This window comes from Crocodylus siamensis, chromosome 10, assembly GCF_052110815.1.
Source record: "Crocodylus siamensis isolate JL-2025a chromosome 10, ASM5211081v1, whole genome shotgun sequence".
In the NCBI taxonomy this organism is placed as follows: domain Eukaryota; kingdom Metazoa; phylum Chordata; order Crocodylia; family Crocodylidae; genus Crocodylus; species Crocodylus siamensis.
Genome location: NC_143404.1, coordinates 62926095 through 62941134, shown reverse-complemented (window position 1 = coordinate 62941134; position 15040 = coordinate 62926095). Strand labels below are relative to the sequence as shown.

The following is a 15040-nucleotide window of genomic DNA, read 5'->3' as shown; positions in this document are numbered from 1 at the left end:
TTTTTTAAAGTTGTAACAATGCCCTTGTGCTCTTTAAATTAAATTCAGAGAAAGGGCATTTTCCATTTGTCCCAATCAGTTCATCCACCTCTAACATACTGATAAATGTATCCCTTAGACCAACAGCTTAATACAATTCTAAAAAGGATTAGACATTGCATATGGCTGATAACCACGTCCCAGTTTACACTGCAAGAATGATTATTTATAAGGGGTATAATCTGTCATGCTTCAGGGTATATGAACCAGTCACTACCTGCATGGAACAAGGAAGTATTTCTGTTGTGGTGGGATTATTCTATACTGTTACATCATGTAGCTCCGCAGCTTGCATGGCTGGTAACTTTTTATCGTTCTCAACAGAAACCGAAACTGAAAAGTAAATCATGGTGCCTAAGGAGGTACACAGCTTAACCATATTTAAAGAAAGACTACCATACATAATGACTAAGGCACAATAAGGCATATTGCCGATGATGAGGAGGATTTTACACATTTGGAAAAACTGGTTATTGCTTCAGGCCTAGCCCAGGATTCAGGAGACCAGGCTTAAAAGCCGTGCCCAGGTGCAGGCTCTTTGTATAAAACATTGGGGAAGAGAATTAGTTTTTTGGTATTTCAGTTTCCCCTACAAGAAAATGTGGTATGTACTTCCCTGTTTCCCAAAGGTGTAGTGAGGACAACGACGTTAAGGACTGGGACACTAGAATGGCTATCTTAAACAGACAAAACACTCTTAGAAACAGATTCCCAGTCTAGATTAGGCCAATGACCTACCCAGCCTTTTGCCAATCCATCGAGCTAACTTCAATACCTCTATATTCCCAATTCCTTTTAGCTTTTTGAACATCAGAAAACAGCTCTTTAAGGCATGCATGTGCACACCCACACCCAAAACAGCCCTGAAGGGATGGACAAGGGAGGGGAGAGAGAGAGAGATCATATAAGACTCTAGACCAGTATTTGTTTCTCTGTAACAAACACTTCAGTTTGAAGCACGACACTTTCTAATTTATTCCTGAAGTATAGACATCAATTAATATATAGAAACCAAGAGTGAGAGAGACAACATTTTGCAATTAAATTCATGAGAAACACTTCCAAATAAACTACTTGTGAGGCTGATTAATTAAGGGAAACTCTAATGAGAAAACATGTGCTGACAGGATCTGACCCTCTTTCCTGTACTAATTTACACTTATTGATGGCTTTACAAATAAAGCAATCAAGGCATATAATGCAGAAACAGTTCTACTCTCTTTTCAGCTACCTGTAAAGCAATCATTACAGACTGCTGTAATAGCCTTAAGTGCTAAATTCAAAACTGAATGCGTTAACTAATGAGAAGAAAATCATCATGCACTCAGCCTGTTTACTGCCTGTAAATCAAAAGTTAAGATCAGGCTCAAGAAGGTCTCTGAACTGTATTACTCATTAATGTCAAGCGCCTACTGACAAGCACAACTAGCAGCCGTACCATTGAATTTTTCAAGCTCTGTAGTAAGCGCTCATGTTGTTCTGCTATGGCTAAAGCAGCCGAGTGAACCTTCTGATAGATTGCCTCCCCATCTCTTGTCTGAAAGATGAATAGTCCTTCTCCTGTGTCACACATCCTGCCAAAGTGAGAACAGAAAGGAGATTTTCACTTAGGACGATGGATAAAGTATATCTTTTGCCAGTGCTATCATAAAAGTGGTATCAAAATGAAGGGTAATAAATATAACAAATGGTTGCTTGGAATGCAGCACCCAGATTTCCATAAACCTTCATAAAAGTATATAAACCCACCAGCATGTGAAACAGTTGCTCATTATCAACCACATAAGCACCCAACTCTGAAACCCTTATCTGTGATGCCAGCACTTACTAACACACTAGCAGCTACTCAAGTTTAGGACGGTAGAAATAGCTCCTTGATGCATTTCAGCCCTGAACTCTGTATGATATACTGGTAATATAAAACGATTCCTATACTATGACACGGGCTTCACTTGAACCTGATGTTCCTTTTAAATGCCAATTCAGACCTATCATTTCTAGTGCGTCTTAGTATGTTTTGGTGCAGGAAAGCTCAGGCTGACTCGAGGGGACAATTCCTAAGCTTTGAAAATAATGTAAATTCAGATCTGGATCCAAATTGAAACTTAGACCCTTGTCTAGATCCTATATGACTGAGATGAATTAAAACTATTATTTTTCTTTTTAGATTTAGTGCAGATGAGGGCAGAAACCAGGAAGCCTCTCTCAGAGGAAGCGTTATATTCTGCTTGCTATCAGAAATGCTAGTAAGGGAAGAAATGCTACTTTCACATGCGCTCATTAAAAACACATAGATGTGAATTTTATTAAACGGAGGAGACCAATTTACAAGAGTACTGAAAAAGTAATTAGTCTTATATTGATTTTATGCAGCATTAGAGGGCACAAAACTTCCTCTAGGACCCACATAAAACTATCATACAATTTCTCCTCAGATTTTTCCTCTTTCAGGTCTACTGTGAAATATCCATCTTAACAGAAAAAAAGGTTCCAATAAGAACTAAAATCAATTTCAACCCAAATGTCAACAGTTTAGGGTGAAATGGATCTTGACTCAGTCATTCAACTCTCTAAATTGAAAGAACTTTTTAGTTTTGAGACCATAGTTTTGCCTTCAGTGAAATACTTGTCCATGTCCTTATTTTACTTGCTGAGGACTCCTACTTGTGTCTTTGTGGCTAAGAAATATACTATCAATTAAACAACAAATTGTCCTGCTCCTGCTTATCCGGAGACTATTCTAACCTACTAGGGGAGATGGAAATGATGCTTTTCCCTTTCTAGTTCCTATGGTTTACTCTGCTACTTCCCTCTCAGCTCTATAACTTCTCTTACTTATATCATATCATCCAAGTGTCGCTTATAAAGCATTGAGCATTTCAATCGCATGAAAAGTCTACAAGCATAGCCTTATTAGAACTTGACTTGATGTAATTAAGAACTGTACCTCAAAAGCACAAGGAAGTGCCACTGGATTAATCACAAAGATAGCAAGTGGATTATATACTTCATTTTGCATTATTTAATTTGCTGTAGGGAATGACCTGACATTCAAAGGATCTGAATTTTAAGTTACACATTGTAATGAGAAAGAACTGCTTTAAACTCATGAGCTAAGTCATGAGTGACTGACGCCACCTGAATCAGTGGGGGGGAGGAGGAGGGCATGTGCACCTCCGTGCACCCCCACCAGTCACCTACGAGCTAGGTGTGACAGTCAAAAAGCTTGAGGCAGAATCGATCAAAGTTACGTATTCTTCTGTAAGCAGTGTAGTTGAGATCATTAGTGAACAGAACACATGTCCACCCTTGGGTGTGAGAGTAAAATCTTAGATGGGGTTCTGGCATTTCTAAACCAGTCTGTGCACACCAAACTTCTGTTCTTTTAGAGGTATAAACCAGTTTCTGATCACCAGGGATCTGGGTTTCTGTTTGCTACAGAGAAACACAGCAAAACACAGATTTTTTTTTTCCTTTAAGAGAGAAAAATGTGGCTTTTCTCCTTTAACCTGGGAAACTGAGGGTTTGCCCTTGCAGGCTGGCAGAGCTCCACCCTGCAAGGCGATTCTTGGGGCTGGGGAAGGGGGGAGGAGGGACACAGGGGGCATCATATTCATGTGCATGCACACACACATCCATAGCAAACAGGTAGTGTGGTGGAGAACAACTCCCGCAGCTCCCTTGAGGTAAGTCTTTGTAAGTATGTAGTGGGCATAGGCAATGTGGTGGGAGGGTACAGGAAATGCCTGGGAGGAACAAGTGATGCATGGGAGGAGGGGGATGTGCCACCCCCCTCAGACCTCTGTGCCCACAGTGAGGCATGGGGCCTGACCAGCTCTGGGCAGGAGATGCCTCCATGGCCCAGTGGATGGGACCCAGCATAGGAGGGAGCACTGTACTGCTATAGCTCCCAAAGTGATGTTGCCTGCCTGTCTAGCAGGAGTGAAGGGCACAGCACTGCACCACCAGTGCTGCAATGTCTCATGTTGGTAGCCATGGCAGTGTGGTGCTGTCTCTCACACTGGGTCCCACCTGCTGGCCTGCAGAGGTGGCTTCTTCTGTGAGCTGGTCCATCCAGGCTGCAGCCCCACACCCCACACCCTGCTGTAGGTGCAGAAATCTGGGGAGGCATGTGCCCACCCTGCTGCCCAACATGTTGCCTGTGACCACATGTCCCCTTCCCTACATTCCCACCCCATTCCTCATGCACTAGGGGGGCTGGGGGCAGTGGTTCAGGAGTAAGCAGCACCAGCAGGGCTGGGGGCAGTGGGCTGTGGGTTGGGAATGAGGAATTACAGCATGGGCAGGGGAAGGGTATCAGCACATCGGGGCTGCTCAGCACAGCAAAGGGGGGCAGCTACAGCTGAACCCATGTCCTGGTGAGTGAAGGGGGTAGGGAGAGCTCTGATTTTTCATGATAAAAAAAAAACCTCAAATGACTATCTATCTATCTATCTATATTATGGCTGTGCGAAGTGGTACAGTTCCATTTCACCATGAGTTTTGATGGTTCGATGGAACAGTATTTTGTCTCGAATTTCATATTGAGTCGAAACAGCTGTTCCATTGAAACAGAAAGGCTGTTTCGACACTTTTTCGAGTTTCAGTGGGGATGGGGAGTCAGAACAGCTGGGCTGCTTTCCTGTCCCCAGAGCTAGATCGTGCCGGGGTGGCAGATAGCCCAGCTGGGCTGTTTTCCCGTCCCCTGCACTAGATGGGAAGCAGCCTAGCCCCTGGCATGATCTAGCACGGGGAACAGGAAAGCAGCCCAGCTGGGTTGCTTCCACCCCCTACCAGATCTTGTGCTGGGGATGGGAAGTCACTGACTTCCCATCCCCAGCCTATGGTCAAAATGTTTCGATGACTTTCAAAACATTTTGACCAGCCTCATTTTGTTTTGAGGCTATTTTGAGGGCCTTTGTTTGGTTTCAATTTTGCTGTTTCAACCCCAAAATTGGTCAAAACACTGTTGAAATGAAATGGCTGGTGAAATTTTGCACAGCCCTAATGCACACACACACACAATAAATTTTATTACAATTAATTTTATTATAATGATTGAGGCAGTGGTAGGTTCGCAAATTGCTTTAAAATTGTAAATATATCAATAAAACATTGTGTTCAACTGATATGTGTATGTGTATGTGTCATTTCATTTTAATTGCAGGAAAACAACACTGATTTGGGGGGTTTTAAATCAGAGAAAACCAGGGTCCCTGCTGATCACTTATACCAGTAAAAGTTTAAGGTCTGTACCTGGCTATATTCTTCATTATGCCCAAGACCCAATCTTTGGTTCAACAAGTTACTGCCAGAGCATGTTTTTCTTTTCACATTTAATTCCCAAGGATCATGTGGAGCATTTTTGAAAAAAATAATGCATGGCAAAAAGAAGAATATGCAAAAGCAGTGAGCCTCCAGAGGTCTCCTCAAAACCAAAAACTCTTGTACTGTGTACTCCTATTCTCCCCACATCATCTTCCCACATGCACAGTTGTACTTATTTGACAGCGGCTTTTGCTCTTTAAGCCATACCTTAAAGTTACGTATGGAAAGGCTGAACTATGAGCATCATCCCTATAGGGTGGAATGTCCCCTCCATACTCTTATTCACTTCAGTCAGAGGTGGGTATCATATCACCCAGGAACAGTTCCTTATACATATGGATTACAGCAATATAGCAAAGCATGCACTCACCTCCCTGCTTCAAACGTAAACCAAGATGGGTCCCGTCCATAGCGTCGGAGGGCACTTAATGGCCAAGAAATGAGTTTTACTCTGGGATTCTGGATGTCCCAAAGACAGATATTCTCATATGTTATCTGCAAGGTACATTCCCCATGCACATCTAAATTAGGGGATGGCATCAAATACACATTGAATCTCTCTGGGAGAAAAACAGAAGGTTAGTCTAAAATCCCTGTAAATTAAATGTTTAAGACATTATAGGATTTACCTGTGTTATTTATATAATTATAAAGTCTTATTTCTACTTAAACAATTACTCTAAGAATAGAAGGATTCCTTTCCTTTGCTCAACTACACTTCTTTCTCTCTCTCTCTATACACACATATATGCATACACACTGAAATATATATACACATACACAACAATACAGTGAAGTCTCTTAAATAGAACTTAAATGCACATTGCAGTTCATGGAAGTTACTTAAATTCCTGCACTATTTCACAGAATTGTAGAAGCAAATGCTAATATCTACCTAGCCGCCTTTAAAGTCATTGAGATAAAGCTCTTTGGGGCAGCAGCCTCTTTTCTTATACATCTATAAATGGGCCTAACAAAGGACTGAGGAAGAAAATCTTCCCAGCAGCAGAAAGACCATGCAAAGTCTGAACTGCCAATATTCATCTGCTTGGGGCTTAGAGGATTGGACCAGAGAGAAACTGTGCAGAGGAGTTTCATGGTTATCTGCCTGGTGCTAATTTAAGCTTTGTATTGACCCACTGTGTGACAGAATGCAAGGGAAGTGAGTTTTGGTTAGGCCTAGGAAGTGACAGGGCTATTACCAATACAGCAAGAATTTCACAGGCCACAAATTTTGTATGCAAGGTTCCTGTATGCCGCAGCCTCTCAGGAAGAGTTCTAAAACTGTCCCTTCACCTAGCTCCAGTTTGGGATTATATGGAAAATTCACTCTCGCTTGTCCAAGTAAAGACGGGACACATGGGTCACAGCAAAACTCCATATGAGTTGTTCAAGTCAGTGTTCTATGGCAATTAATTTCTTTTTTAATAATGATGGTTGTATTAAAAAAAATCTCATAAAACAAGGTTAAATGCAGTTCAAGTCTATGTATTAATAGCTCTCCGGTGTGTGTTAAAAAGACTCCTGAAGATTCCACATGCACTGAATTCTGCAGAGGGGATTTTCTCAATAATCCAGTCCTCACAGATGTGTAATTATCCAGAGCCACTCACCACTTGTCAGAGCAAGCATTTCTCACTGCCAGAATTTTTATTTTTTGAACTGAACATACAAACATGTTACCAATCAGAAGCAACAGTGGAAAGGCAGAAGCTAGGGTGAAGATGCAGAGGTACTCATCCTCCAGCCTGAGAGGCAAATCTGGCTTGTGAAGCCATGGCACCTGGCCTGTGGGGATCTTCATGGGTTGGAAAATTTTACATTGGGGAAACAGTAGGAGGTCCTCATGGCCAGATCCAGCCCTGGGCCTGTCCCCCACGCCTCATTTCCAAATCAGACCTGCCTCCTCCTCCATTTTCACATCCAGAACAGGGCCAAACTGCTTCCCACCCCGAGTGAACGGATCAGGGTTGGGTTGTGCCCCTCCCCACCCCACAACCCTATGGCAGGATTGGGCCCCCACTGCACAAGCTCCCAGTACCAAATTGAGTCCACTGGCCTGCAGAAAGATTGGGCACCACTTTTGTAGACTAACTGAACCAGAGATGAGCAAGCTTTTCAGAGAAATCTCACTTCAGCAGACAATGACTTGAACAGGAACAGGATGACTTGATGAACTGGAGTTAAAATGCAATAAAATCCATACCTATTATAAAACCTATCACTGAAACACATTAGTCAGACCTTTGATTTCTCCAACCCTCACCCTGAAATTAATTTAAAAATACAGGAGAATAATGGGAAAAGTTTCATGTTTTCTTTGAGTGAAAAAGGCAAAGCAATACCTTAAAAAAAATAACTCTAAAGCTTTATCACTAATTAAATACCGAACTGACTTTTGTAGTTACATAGATGAATTACTGAAGTACACCTTGAGTATGGGTTCCAAATACAGCTTCATTTTGGAAACAGGATGATGGAAGTAGCAGAAGGAACTAATCGTAAATGAAAATTAACCATGAACAGGCTCTTGACCCGCTCTTGCAGCCAGGGCTGAAAGGCACTTTTATGTTCCTACATTATGAAAAATAGGCTGCAAAAAAGTTCTGTACAAAAAACTTTCAGTTAAAAATCTAATTTTCTACTGAACAAAGATGTCTCAGCAAGTTTTGTTCTTTTCATTGTAAAACCATATAGTGCCGAACAAAATGATTTCAGCCAGAAATTGAAGTGTCATTCAAAAGGGCAAAATGATGATTGGTAGATCCGTTATCATGCCACATGGCATGTAGTGCAAATGCTCTCTTTTCCTGCAGTTGGGCTCCACAGTGGACTTCATGGCACCATAACCACAAGTCTTACACGAACAGCTCAGCAAAAGGGGAGACTGGGGCATCATGCTAATTGGGGAAATACAAAATTGAGATGTTTCCTTTGGAACATTTCCAAAAACATTTACATATACATCGGCATCTGGATACACAGAAGCCATCTACCACTGTAACTCTGATTTTTGCAGACAATTAATAAAATTGGGTGAATGGATTTAACTGCTTGCACAAATGGGCTTGCAGTGCGTTGCGATTTACATATGCAAATAAAAGCATTGAATCAAGTTATGCACAACATTTTTATTTATACCCCATTCATCACTAAGAACCCCTGTTATGGACAAGGACCCTGGTGGGTTAGGCATTATACAAACATGGTTCCTGCCTCAAAGAGCTTATTGTACACCTAAGTTATCTGAAAACAAAGTCTAGAATATTTTTAAAATCCTGAATCAAAGCCCCAAAATAATGCCATACACAATTTTTGATAACAATAGAAATTAAAAAATAGAATATTTACAAGAAAAAGTCTTCTGTTCACAAGGGAGTACGCCCAGTGTATGTTTTTGGTTAGGTACACAGCCCAAACCATTTAAGCAATTGAGTCATACGCTTAAATTTAAACATAATCTATAGAGGAAACCCCCCCCCCCCAATAGTTAGGTACATACCACTCTGCTCCCTTTCTACACCAGATGCCAATAGATCAGGTTCTCCAAGGCTAATGTCATTAATTCGAGTTCCTAGACACTCCATCTGCAGCACTTTGCACCATTCATCTGCCTCAAGTTCTACATAAAGACCCAGAAAAATCTGTGTAGGTATTATATGCTTATAATTTCACAATTTACATTCCTGTGTTTTTTGATTTACTAAGCCATTTTACCCACCTGATTCACAAGCAAAGGTTTTGGATGTGTCATCATTAAAATAAATCCCAACAGCATGTTTCTTTGTGCTTTTTGGCAGCCGTAATATGTTTTTCACATTATTGAGTTCTGTGACCTGCAAAAGAGCAATTTGGAGCTCTAATTAGGATCTTGAATAAAGACTATTGACTGGAGAAGAAGAGGAAAGCAAGAGATTAAACCAGTCTGCAAAACAAGGAGAATGAGTCCATGAGCACACTCAAGGAAATGTCATCTTGACATGAATCAGCTTAACTGTTGACATAGTCAAATTAACTCTTCCCCGGGTTCATATTCTATCTGTGTGCAAGCTCCAACTTAAGTCAATATAAATAGGACACGGCTAACATCTAAATTAAGACTTGGGAGAAAGAAGTGATGCAAGAGAAGTATCAAGAAGGACCAAGAAACGAGGTTTCATCTGAACCATCCACCTATGCAAACGAGCCCCATTCATTTGCAGTTTGGTTGTTGAACTAAATATTAGGGTTCATGGAAATGTTTCATTTGAAGTATTTTTGATGGGGAAAGTGAGTTTAATAAAAGAGTCTTCCTTTCCTCAAAGGAATTTGTCACCATCTTTTTAAATACCTGAACCGTCCCTGACCCACTTCCCTCTGCAACCCCTAAAGAAAAAAAATAAATTAAAAATTGTTTGGCTTGCAGTTGCTTGTCTGCCAAAACCTGAAAAAGAAATACAGTTTACCATTTCGGATAAATAATGAAGTAAGTTACAACTAAACAGGAGTGAAGAATAGCAGTATTTGGTTACAGTAACATCATTTATGATCATTTATCATAAAAGCTAGAGGAAATCCTACCTGCTGAAGTTCTTATAATTTCTTTGCTGTTTACAGGCTCTAGGTAGAAGGTGCAACCTCTTTTCCTACAAGAGTGGCAGTTGGAAAGAGGTTGTGCTGCTGTCAGTGCCCAGGCTGAGGGCTTAGGTCTATGTGAACAACATCAAAGCCTTACAGAATTTCCTGAACAAAGCGTAGGTTACTGGCTGTTAACCCGACTGATGTGTTAAGGTATTTCTGACTGAAGAGCTTGACTCCCTGGCCACAGAAGGTAAAAAAACCCATTTCACTGACATAGTATTTATGTGTCGATTTAGCCATCATGCTTCAGTGAGGAGGGGATAGTCAAGAAAAAACTTTTCCAAGCTTCCTCAAACATTTTACATAAAACTGAGCACCTTGAGTGTAAAGTTTTCCCCACTAAAATTCTTCTGCTTCCACATATTCTGTGCATTTGACTTTCAGAAGGCCAAACTTTGTTACTTGCACTCATAAGGGGCAGTATGCTTTATAACCCTACCTATGACTAAGGTGCTAGTAGGTGTGAATATGGGTTATCTGGAATCCACAGTGCTTTCTCCTAACACACAAACAACAACATGTGTGTGATACCCATTGCCAGCAACCCTAGAGGGCAAGAACTCTGGGCCCAGAGAACGAATGGCCTAAAAGGACAACATCATCTACATAAGGAATTAACCCTTAACTCCAAATTGACAGAAACTCTATAGGGCAAGGAACTTTCTGACTCTATCCATGAGTAAACGGGGTAATTTTGAGTACAGAGAACACTTTATTTACTTAAGCCTTTGGTTCAGACTTCTTCTATTGACAGTTGACAGCTTTTAAACTTGTCCACGGACACAGATCCCTTGTGCACTGGAACTGCACAGAAACAGGGGAACCCTACCTGTCGCCAGAGTGCAATGGCTAACACTCTTCAACAAAGTCTTATAAGGCTAGTTGTTCTTCTCTCATAAAAACCCTGTGCCATTCAGAGAGTCAGAGAAGACAAAAAAATTAAAAAAAAAAAAAATCAGAACTTTTGCAGAAGATGGCTTCAAACCAAACTTGCCTACCAAGAACCATCCTACACCCTGAGGCAAATGGATTTCAGGATGGCAGGTGCTATCTGTGACCTGGGTTGAAGACAAACTGATCTATCAGGCGACTACTTCACATAGTAATAGCAATTAGGTAGAGTAAAAAAAAAAAATGTATTTAACAGCTATTATTTTTTATTAAAATTTAGCACTACCAAATAAAGAAGTTGTTAGTTCAGCTATGCTGGAAGAATCCAGCCCTGTAGACTGAATGCAGCTTTTATCGTTCAAGTTTTCAGCCTTTATCTTCAATGGAACTTAAGTAGTATGAGTATGCTTATGTACTTTGTGAACCAGCTCTTTGGCTAGGGACAGCCATTCAAAAAGCCTGAGTCTGGACTGATTCAATCTTTGCAGGTTAGTCTAACCTGGCTAGGCTGAACCCGTTTGTAACCACACAGACATCCACGCTGGACTGAAGAAGTGCAGGCACATGCCTGCAGTAGCTCAGGCTAGAAGCAGCTCTCCCTTCCCTTCTGTAGTGCTGAGTTGGGGGAGTGGGGGGTGGCCCAGGGCCAGGCCCTGGAAGGATGCTTTGATTAGGGAGGAGTCCCTCCCCATTGCTGTCCACTTCCAGGTCTGCTGCCAAGTGCACTGGGGAGCCCCCCATGTTCCTGTGGGACGCTCCATCTGCCCCAGCTTCACAGCATTCACAAGTTGCCTAGTACCTTGAGGTAAGTAGAAAAAACATTTAAAGCTATGTCTATGTCCAACTCGCCGAATCTTTCCAAAATAATTTGGAGGGTTCCAATTCGATTCGGAGAGATTAAAAGGTCCTTTGATTCCATTCATATTTGGAGATTTGGCCACCAGATCAAGCCAAATTGAATCAGGGAGCAAAGCTTCACACAGCCTTACTGCACAGGTTTAAACCCGTTTCTGATTATATAAACCAGTTTATGTGTAATGTCTCTCCCTAGCCTTAAAGCCTGCCATTCCACAGTTTTTTTTCCTATGGTACAAAGGAGAAAAGTAGTCAGACAGACAGGTTTCCAAAACAAAGAATTCCATCTTTAAAGATACATTGTGAAGATAAAAACAGGCTTTCCATTGGATTAGGAAGCACATCATCAGGCTACTTCGGAAAAATAGAATTGGAATTTTTTCTCTTCTTATTACTGATATCAAATCAAATCTTAAAGGTCACACAGTAATGAAGAATAACTTCACTTTGGTAAGCCAGAAAGCAGAACAATATATGTAAATAGAGATGTCATGAGCTTCAGTTCATGCTTGAATGACCAGAGGTCATCCATCTGAATTTTGTGGGGGAAGACTGGAGAGAATGAATTTGGTTGATTTCTCTCTCACATTTGTCCTTTATGACCATGCTAGTTAAAAGACAATAAAGACATCCTGTACTCCTAACTCTTCCCCGTGCTTACCTTCATAGTGGTTTGCTTGTATAGATGTCAGGAAACACCAACCCTCATTTACAAAGTTAACTCCTTCTCAACAACATGAGTTCTGGAGGAAACACTACATGAAATACATGATGGCATTGTTAGCATTAGGTTTATTTTGACAGTCCCAATGCAAAGGTTACTGGACTCTTACTATTAACTCAGATTATCCTCAACATCAGATTCAACTGAATATTTGACCGGGGAAGGGGGTACCAAACAAGGGCTCAATCTACAAAGTCTAAGGTCCTTTTTTCCCCACAAAGGTCCACTAACAAAATCCCATCTCTCTTCTACTTCTGAGAGCTGGCCTTCAGTTGTTTAAGCAGTCCTGGAACAAACTTTGGTGAACTAATGATCTTATGAACTACTGGACATTTAAGATTCTCTTAGTTCCTGGCTGGTATTGTGAAGAAAACAGGGAGAAAACCCCCATAAACCGCCATGCGTCTGCCAGTTTGGCTTACAGACACTCAAAATAACCCCCCCAACATCCTAAAAACAAAACTCCTATAATACAATTAAATGTAAGGAGGCTGGAGCAGTTCCAGGGAGGCAAAGGCTCTCAATACACACAAAAAATGTTTAAAAGATTGAATCAGAGGATAGAGGATGGGAAGGAGGAAATTTCCTTTCTCCCTCTGACTGCCCAAGAGGATGAGAGATGCCTTGGAGAGAAGAGGAGACTGGATCTACTCCATGTCCCACACTGTGCACTCTTCCCCTCATTCCACTGGATCTTCTTCACTCACTGATCAAGTCTCAATCTTCAGGTGAGACACAGGATAATTGCACCTTTTAGGATACATTTAGCTATACTAAATAGGATTTCAATAGGACAGTAATTCCCCAGCTAGAAATTAAATTATAATGAAATTCTTAAAAAATATAATAGAGGTAACTGATATATGGAATATATCAATGTATGGTGACTGATATATGGAATATATCAATATAAGGTGACTGTCACCATGGATAAAACACTGCCAGATTTCATTGCAAACCAAATGGAAAGAGCTGCGAGATGGTATTTTACACAGTATTTTACACAGATTTCATTTTGAAATCTTTCTTCTGCCACGATAAACCCTTTCTGATAACACTTGGTTTTGCAGAGCTGGGCAGACAACAACTGAAACATTTCCTGATGCGTTGTGACAGACATGTAATCCACAGTTTTGACCTCTGGTCCAGGTCCAAATAGCTATGGTAACATGCATGTGACTCTCTTCTCAGCTGGCTTCAAGTCAACTTCTTTTCTGCTACAAGAAAGGACTTAGCATTGTGGGGGATCTTTTGGACCATAAATTTCATGAGTGACTTCAAGCAAAGTATTAAACCTTCCCTCACAGATCACCATTACTTCCCTAAGTCCAGAAACTACAGCCAGCTGGTTTATTTGTTATATGATTGCCTTTTCTAGCTACTATTTTGTGTGGCTTCACTGGATTTTTGCCAAACTTGTACAGCAGACAACTACTATTTCTTCCAATTTTCCCCCTGGTTTTGTTAAGGCATGCATACAATGATAAAAAAAGGCAGATGCATTTCAACCTGGATAGATCCCCTTGTTTTAGCTATTGGACAGAACGGCTAACTGAAGAGTCTGAAAATGCCAGTAAATGTTTTTTATTAAATTTTCCATGGCTTCTTCCATGATGACAACAACATGACGACAGGTTACCGGGTGCTTTTGTATTTTTTCTTCTATTGAGCATCTTACTATTTCTCTTTGACTTGGGCTCTCATAGCACTATGCAAACCATGATTAACATGAACAAACTGGACCATGTTTATAATTAAAATTATTATCTTCACCAAAGGCCATAATACACAATATTTTTTAAAGACAGAACTAAAGATAAAGCCTAGCTTGAGAAACTGAATCATTTTTTAAAATAATTTATTCCATTTTTTAAAGAGGATCAGCCCTAAAACACAACCCTTAAGACTATTTACAAATGAAACAACACAAACTAGAAACGTCATCTCTTTTAGGTCTTAAGAGCCCTTTCTTTTACATACCCTTCCCTCTTGTGGCTTATCAGGCAAATAAAGCAACAGCCCATCTAGAAACATTATGGTTTTGATGCTGGGGGGATAAAAAGCATCCCAGCTGAGAACAGAATTAACCATACATTTTCCTCTGACACTACAAGCCAGGGAGATAATTTTATAGAACTTAACCTGACTGCAACTTCATGGCAAAAAATTATTCTCACTGGGCACATCTACATGAAATGCTTTAAGGCACATTAAACTTCAGGCACATTAGGGCACATGTCTACACATGTGCTCTTTAAAATGGTGCATTTAAGCTATTTTCACCCTAATTTGATAGCTATAAATGCAGGTATCACATTTAGATCCAAACACTTAAAGTGTATTAACAAACGTGTAGACATGTTCTATCTCACCTGCCATAACTTGGTTGTTAATTTGATTTATTAAGGGGGAATGCTGCCCATTCCTTGTCCCAATGCCAGAGGGTGCTATCTGCAGCTCTGAACCTGCCCTACACCGCAGCCCATGCCTCACAGATGGCATCCAGCTTATGATTACTTCCCCCGGCCTGAGGCCAGGACAAATTTAGTCCATAACTGGGGCTGATAATTCCATTTGGGATTT

General features: G+C 40.8%; 1 protein-coding gene across 1 annotated transcript in view; it reads right to left on the bottom strand.

Moving 5' to 3' along the window:
• DOK5 (docking protein 5) overlaps positions 1-15040 on the bottom strand; it is a 77705-nt gene that overhangs the window by 18086 nt on the left and 44579 nt on the right. The window contains exons 3-6 of the mRNA XM_090020528.1: positions 9089-9203; positions 8870-8989; positions 5738-5927; positions 1478-1613 (exon numbers count right to left, since the gene is read on the bottom strand). Coding sequence (XP_089876654.1) covers positions 1478-1613; positions 5738-5927; positions 8870-8989; positions 9089-9203 — 561 coding nt within the window. The remainder of the gene's footprint in view (positions 1-1477; positions 1614-5737; positions 5928-8869; positions 8990-9088; positions 9204-15040) is intronic.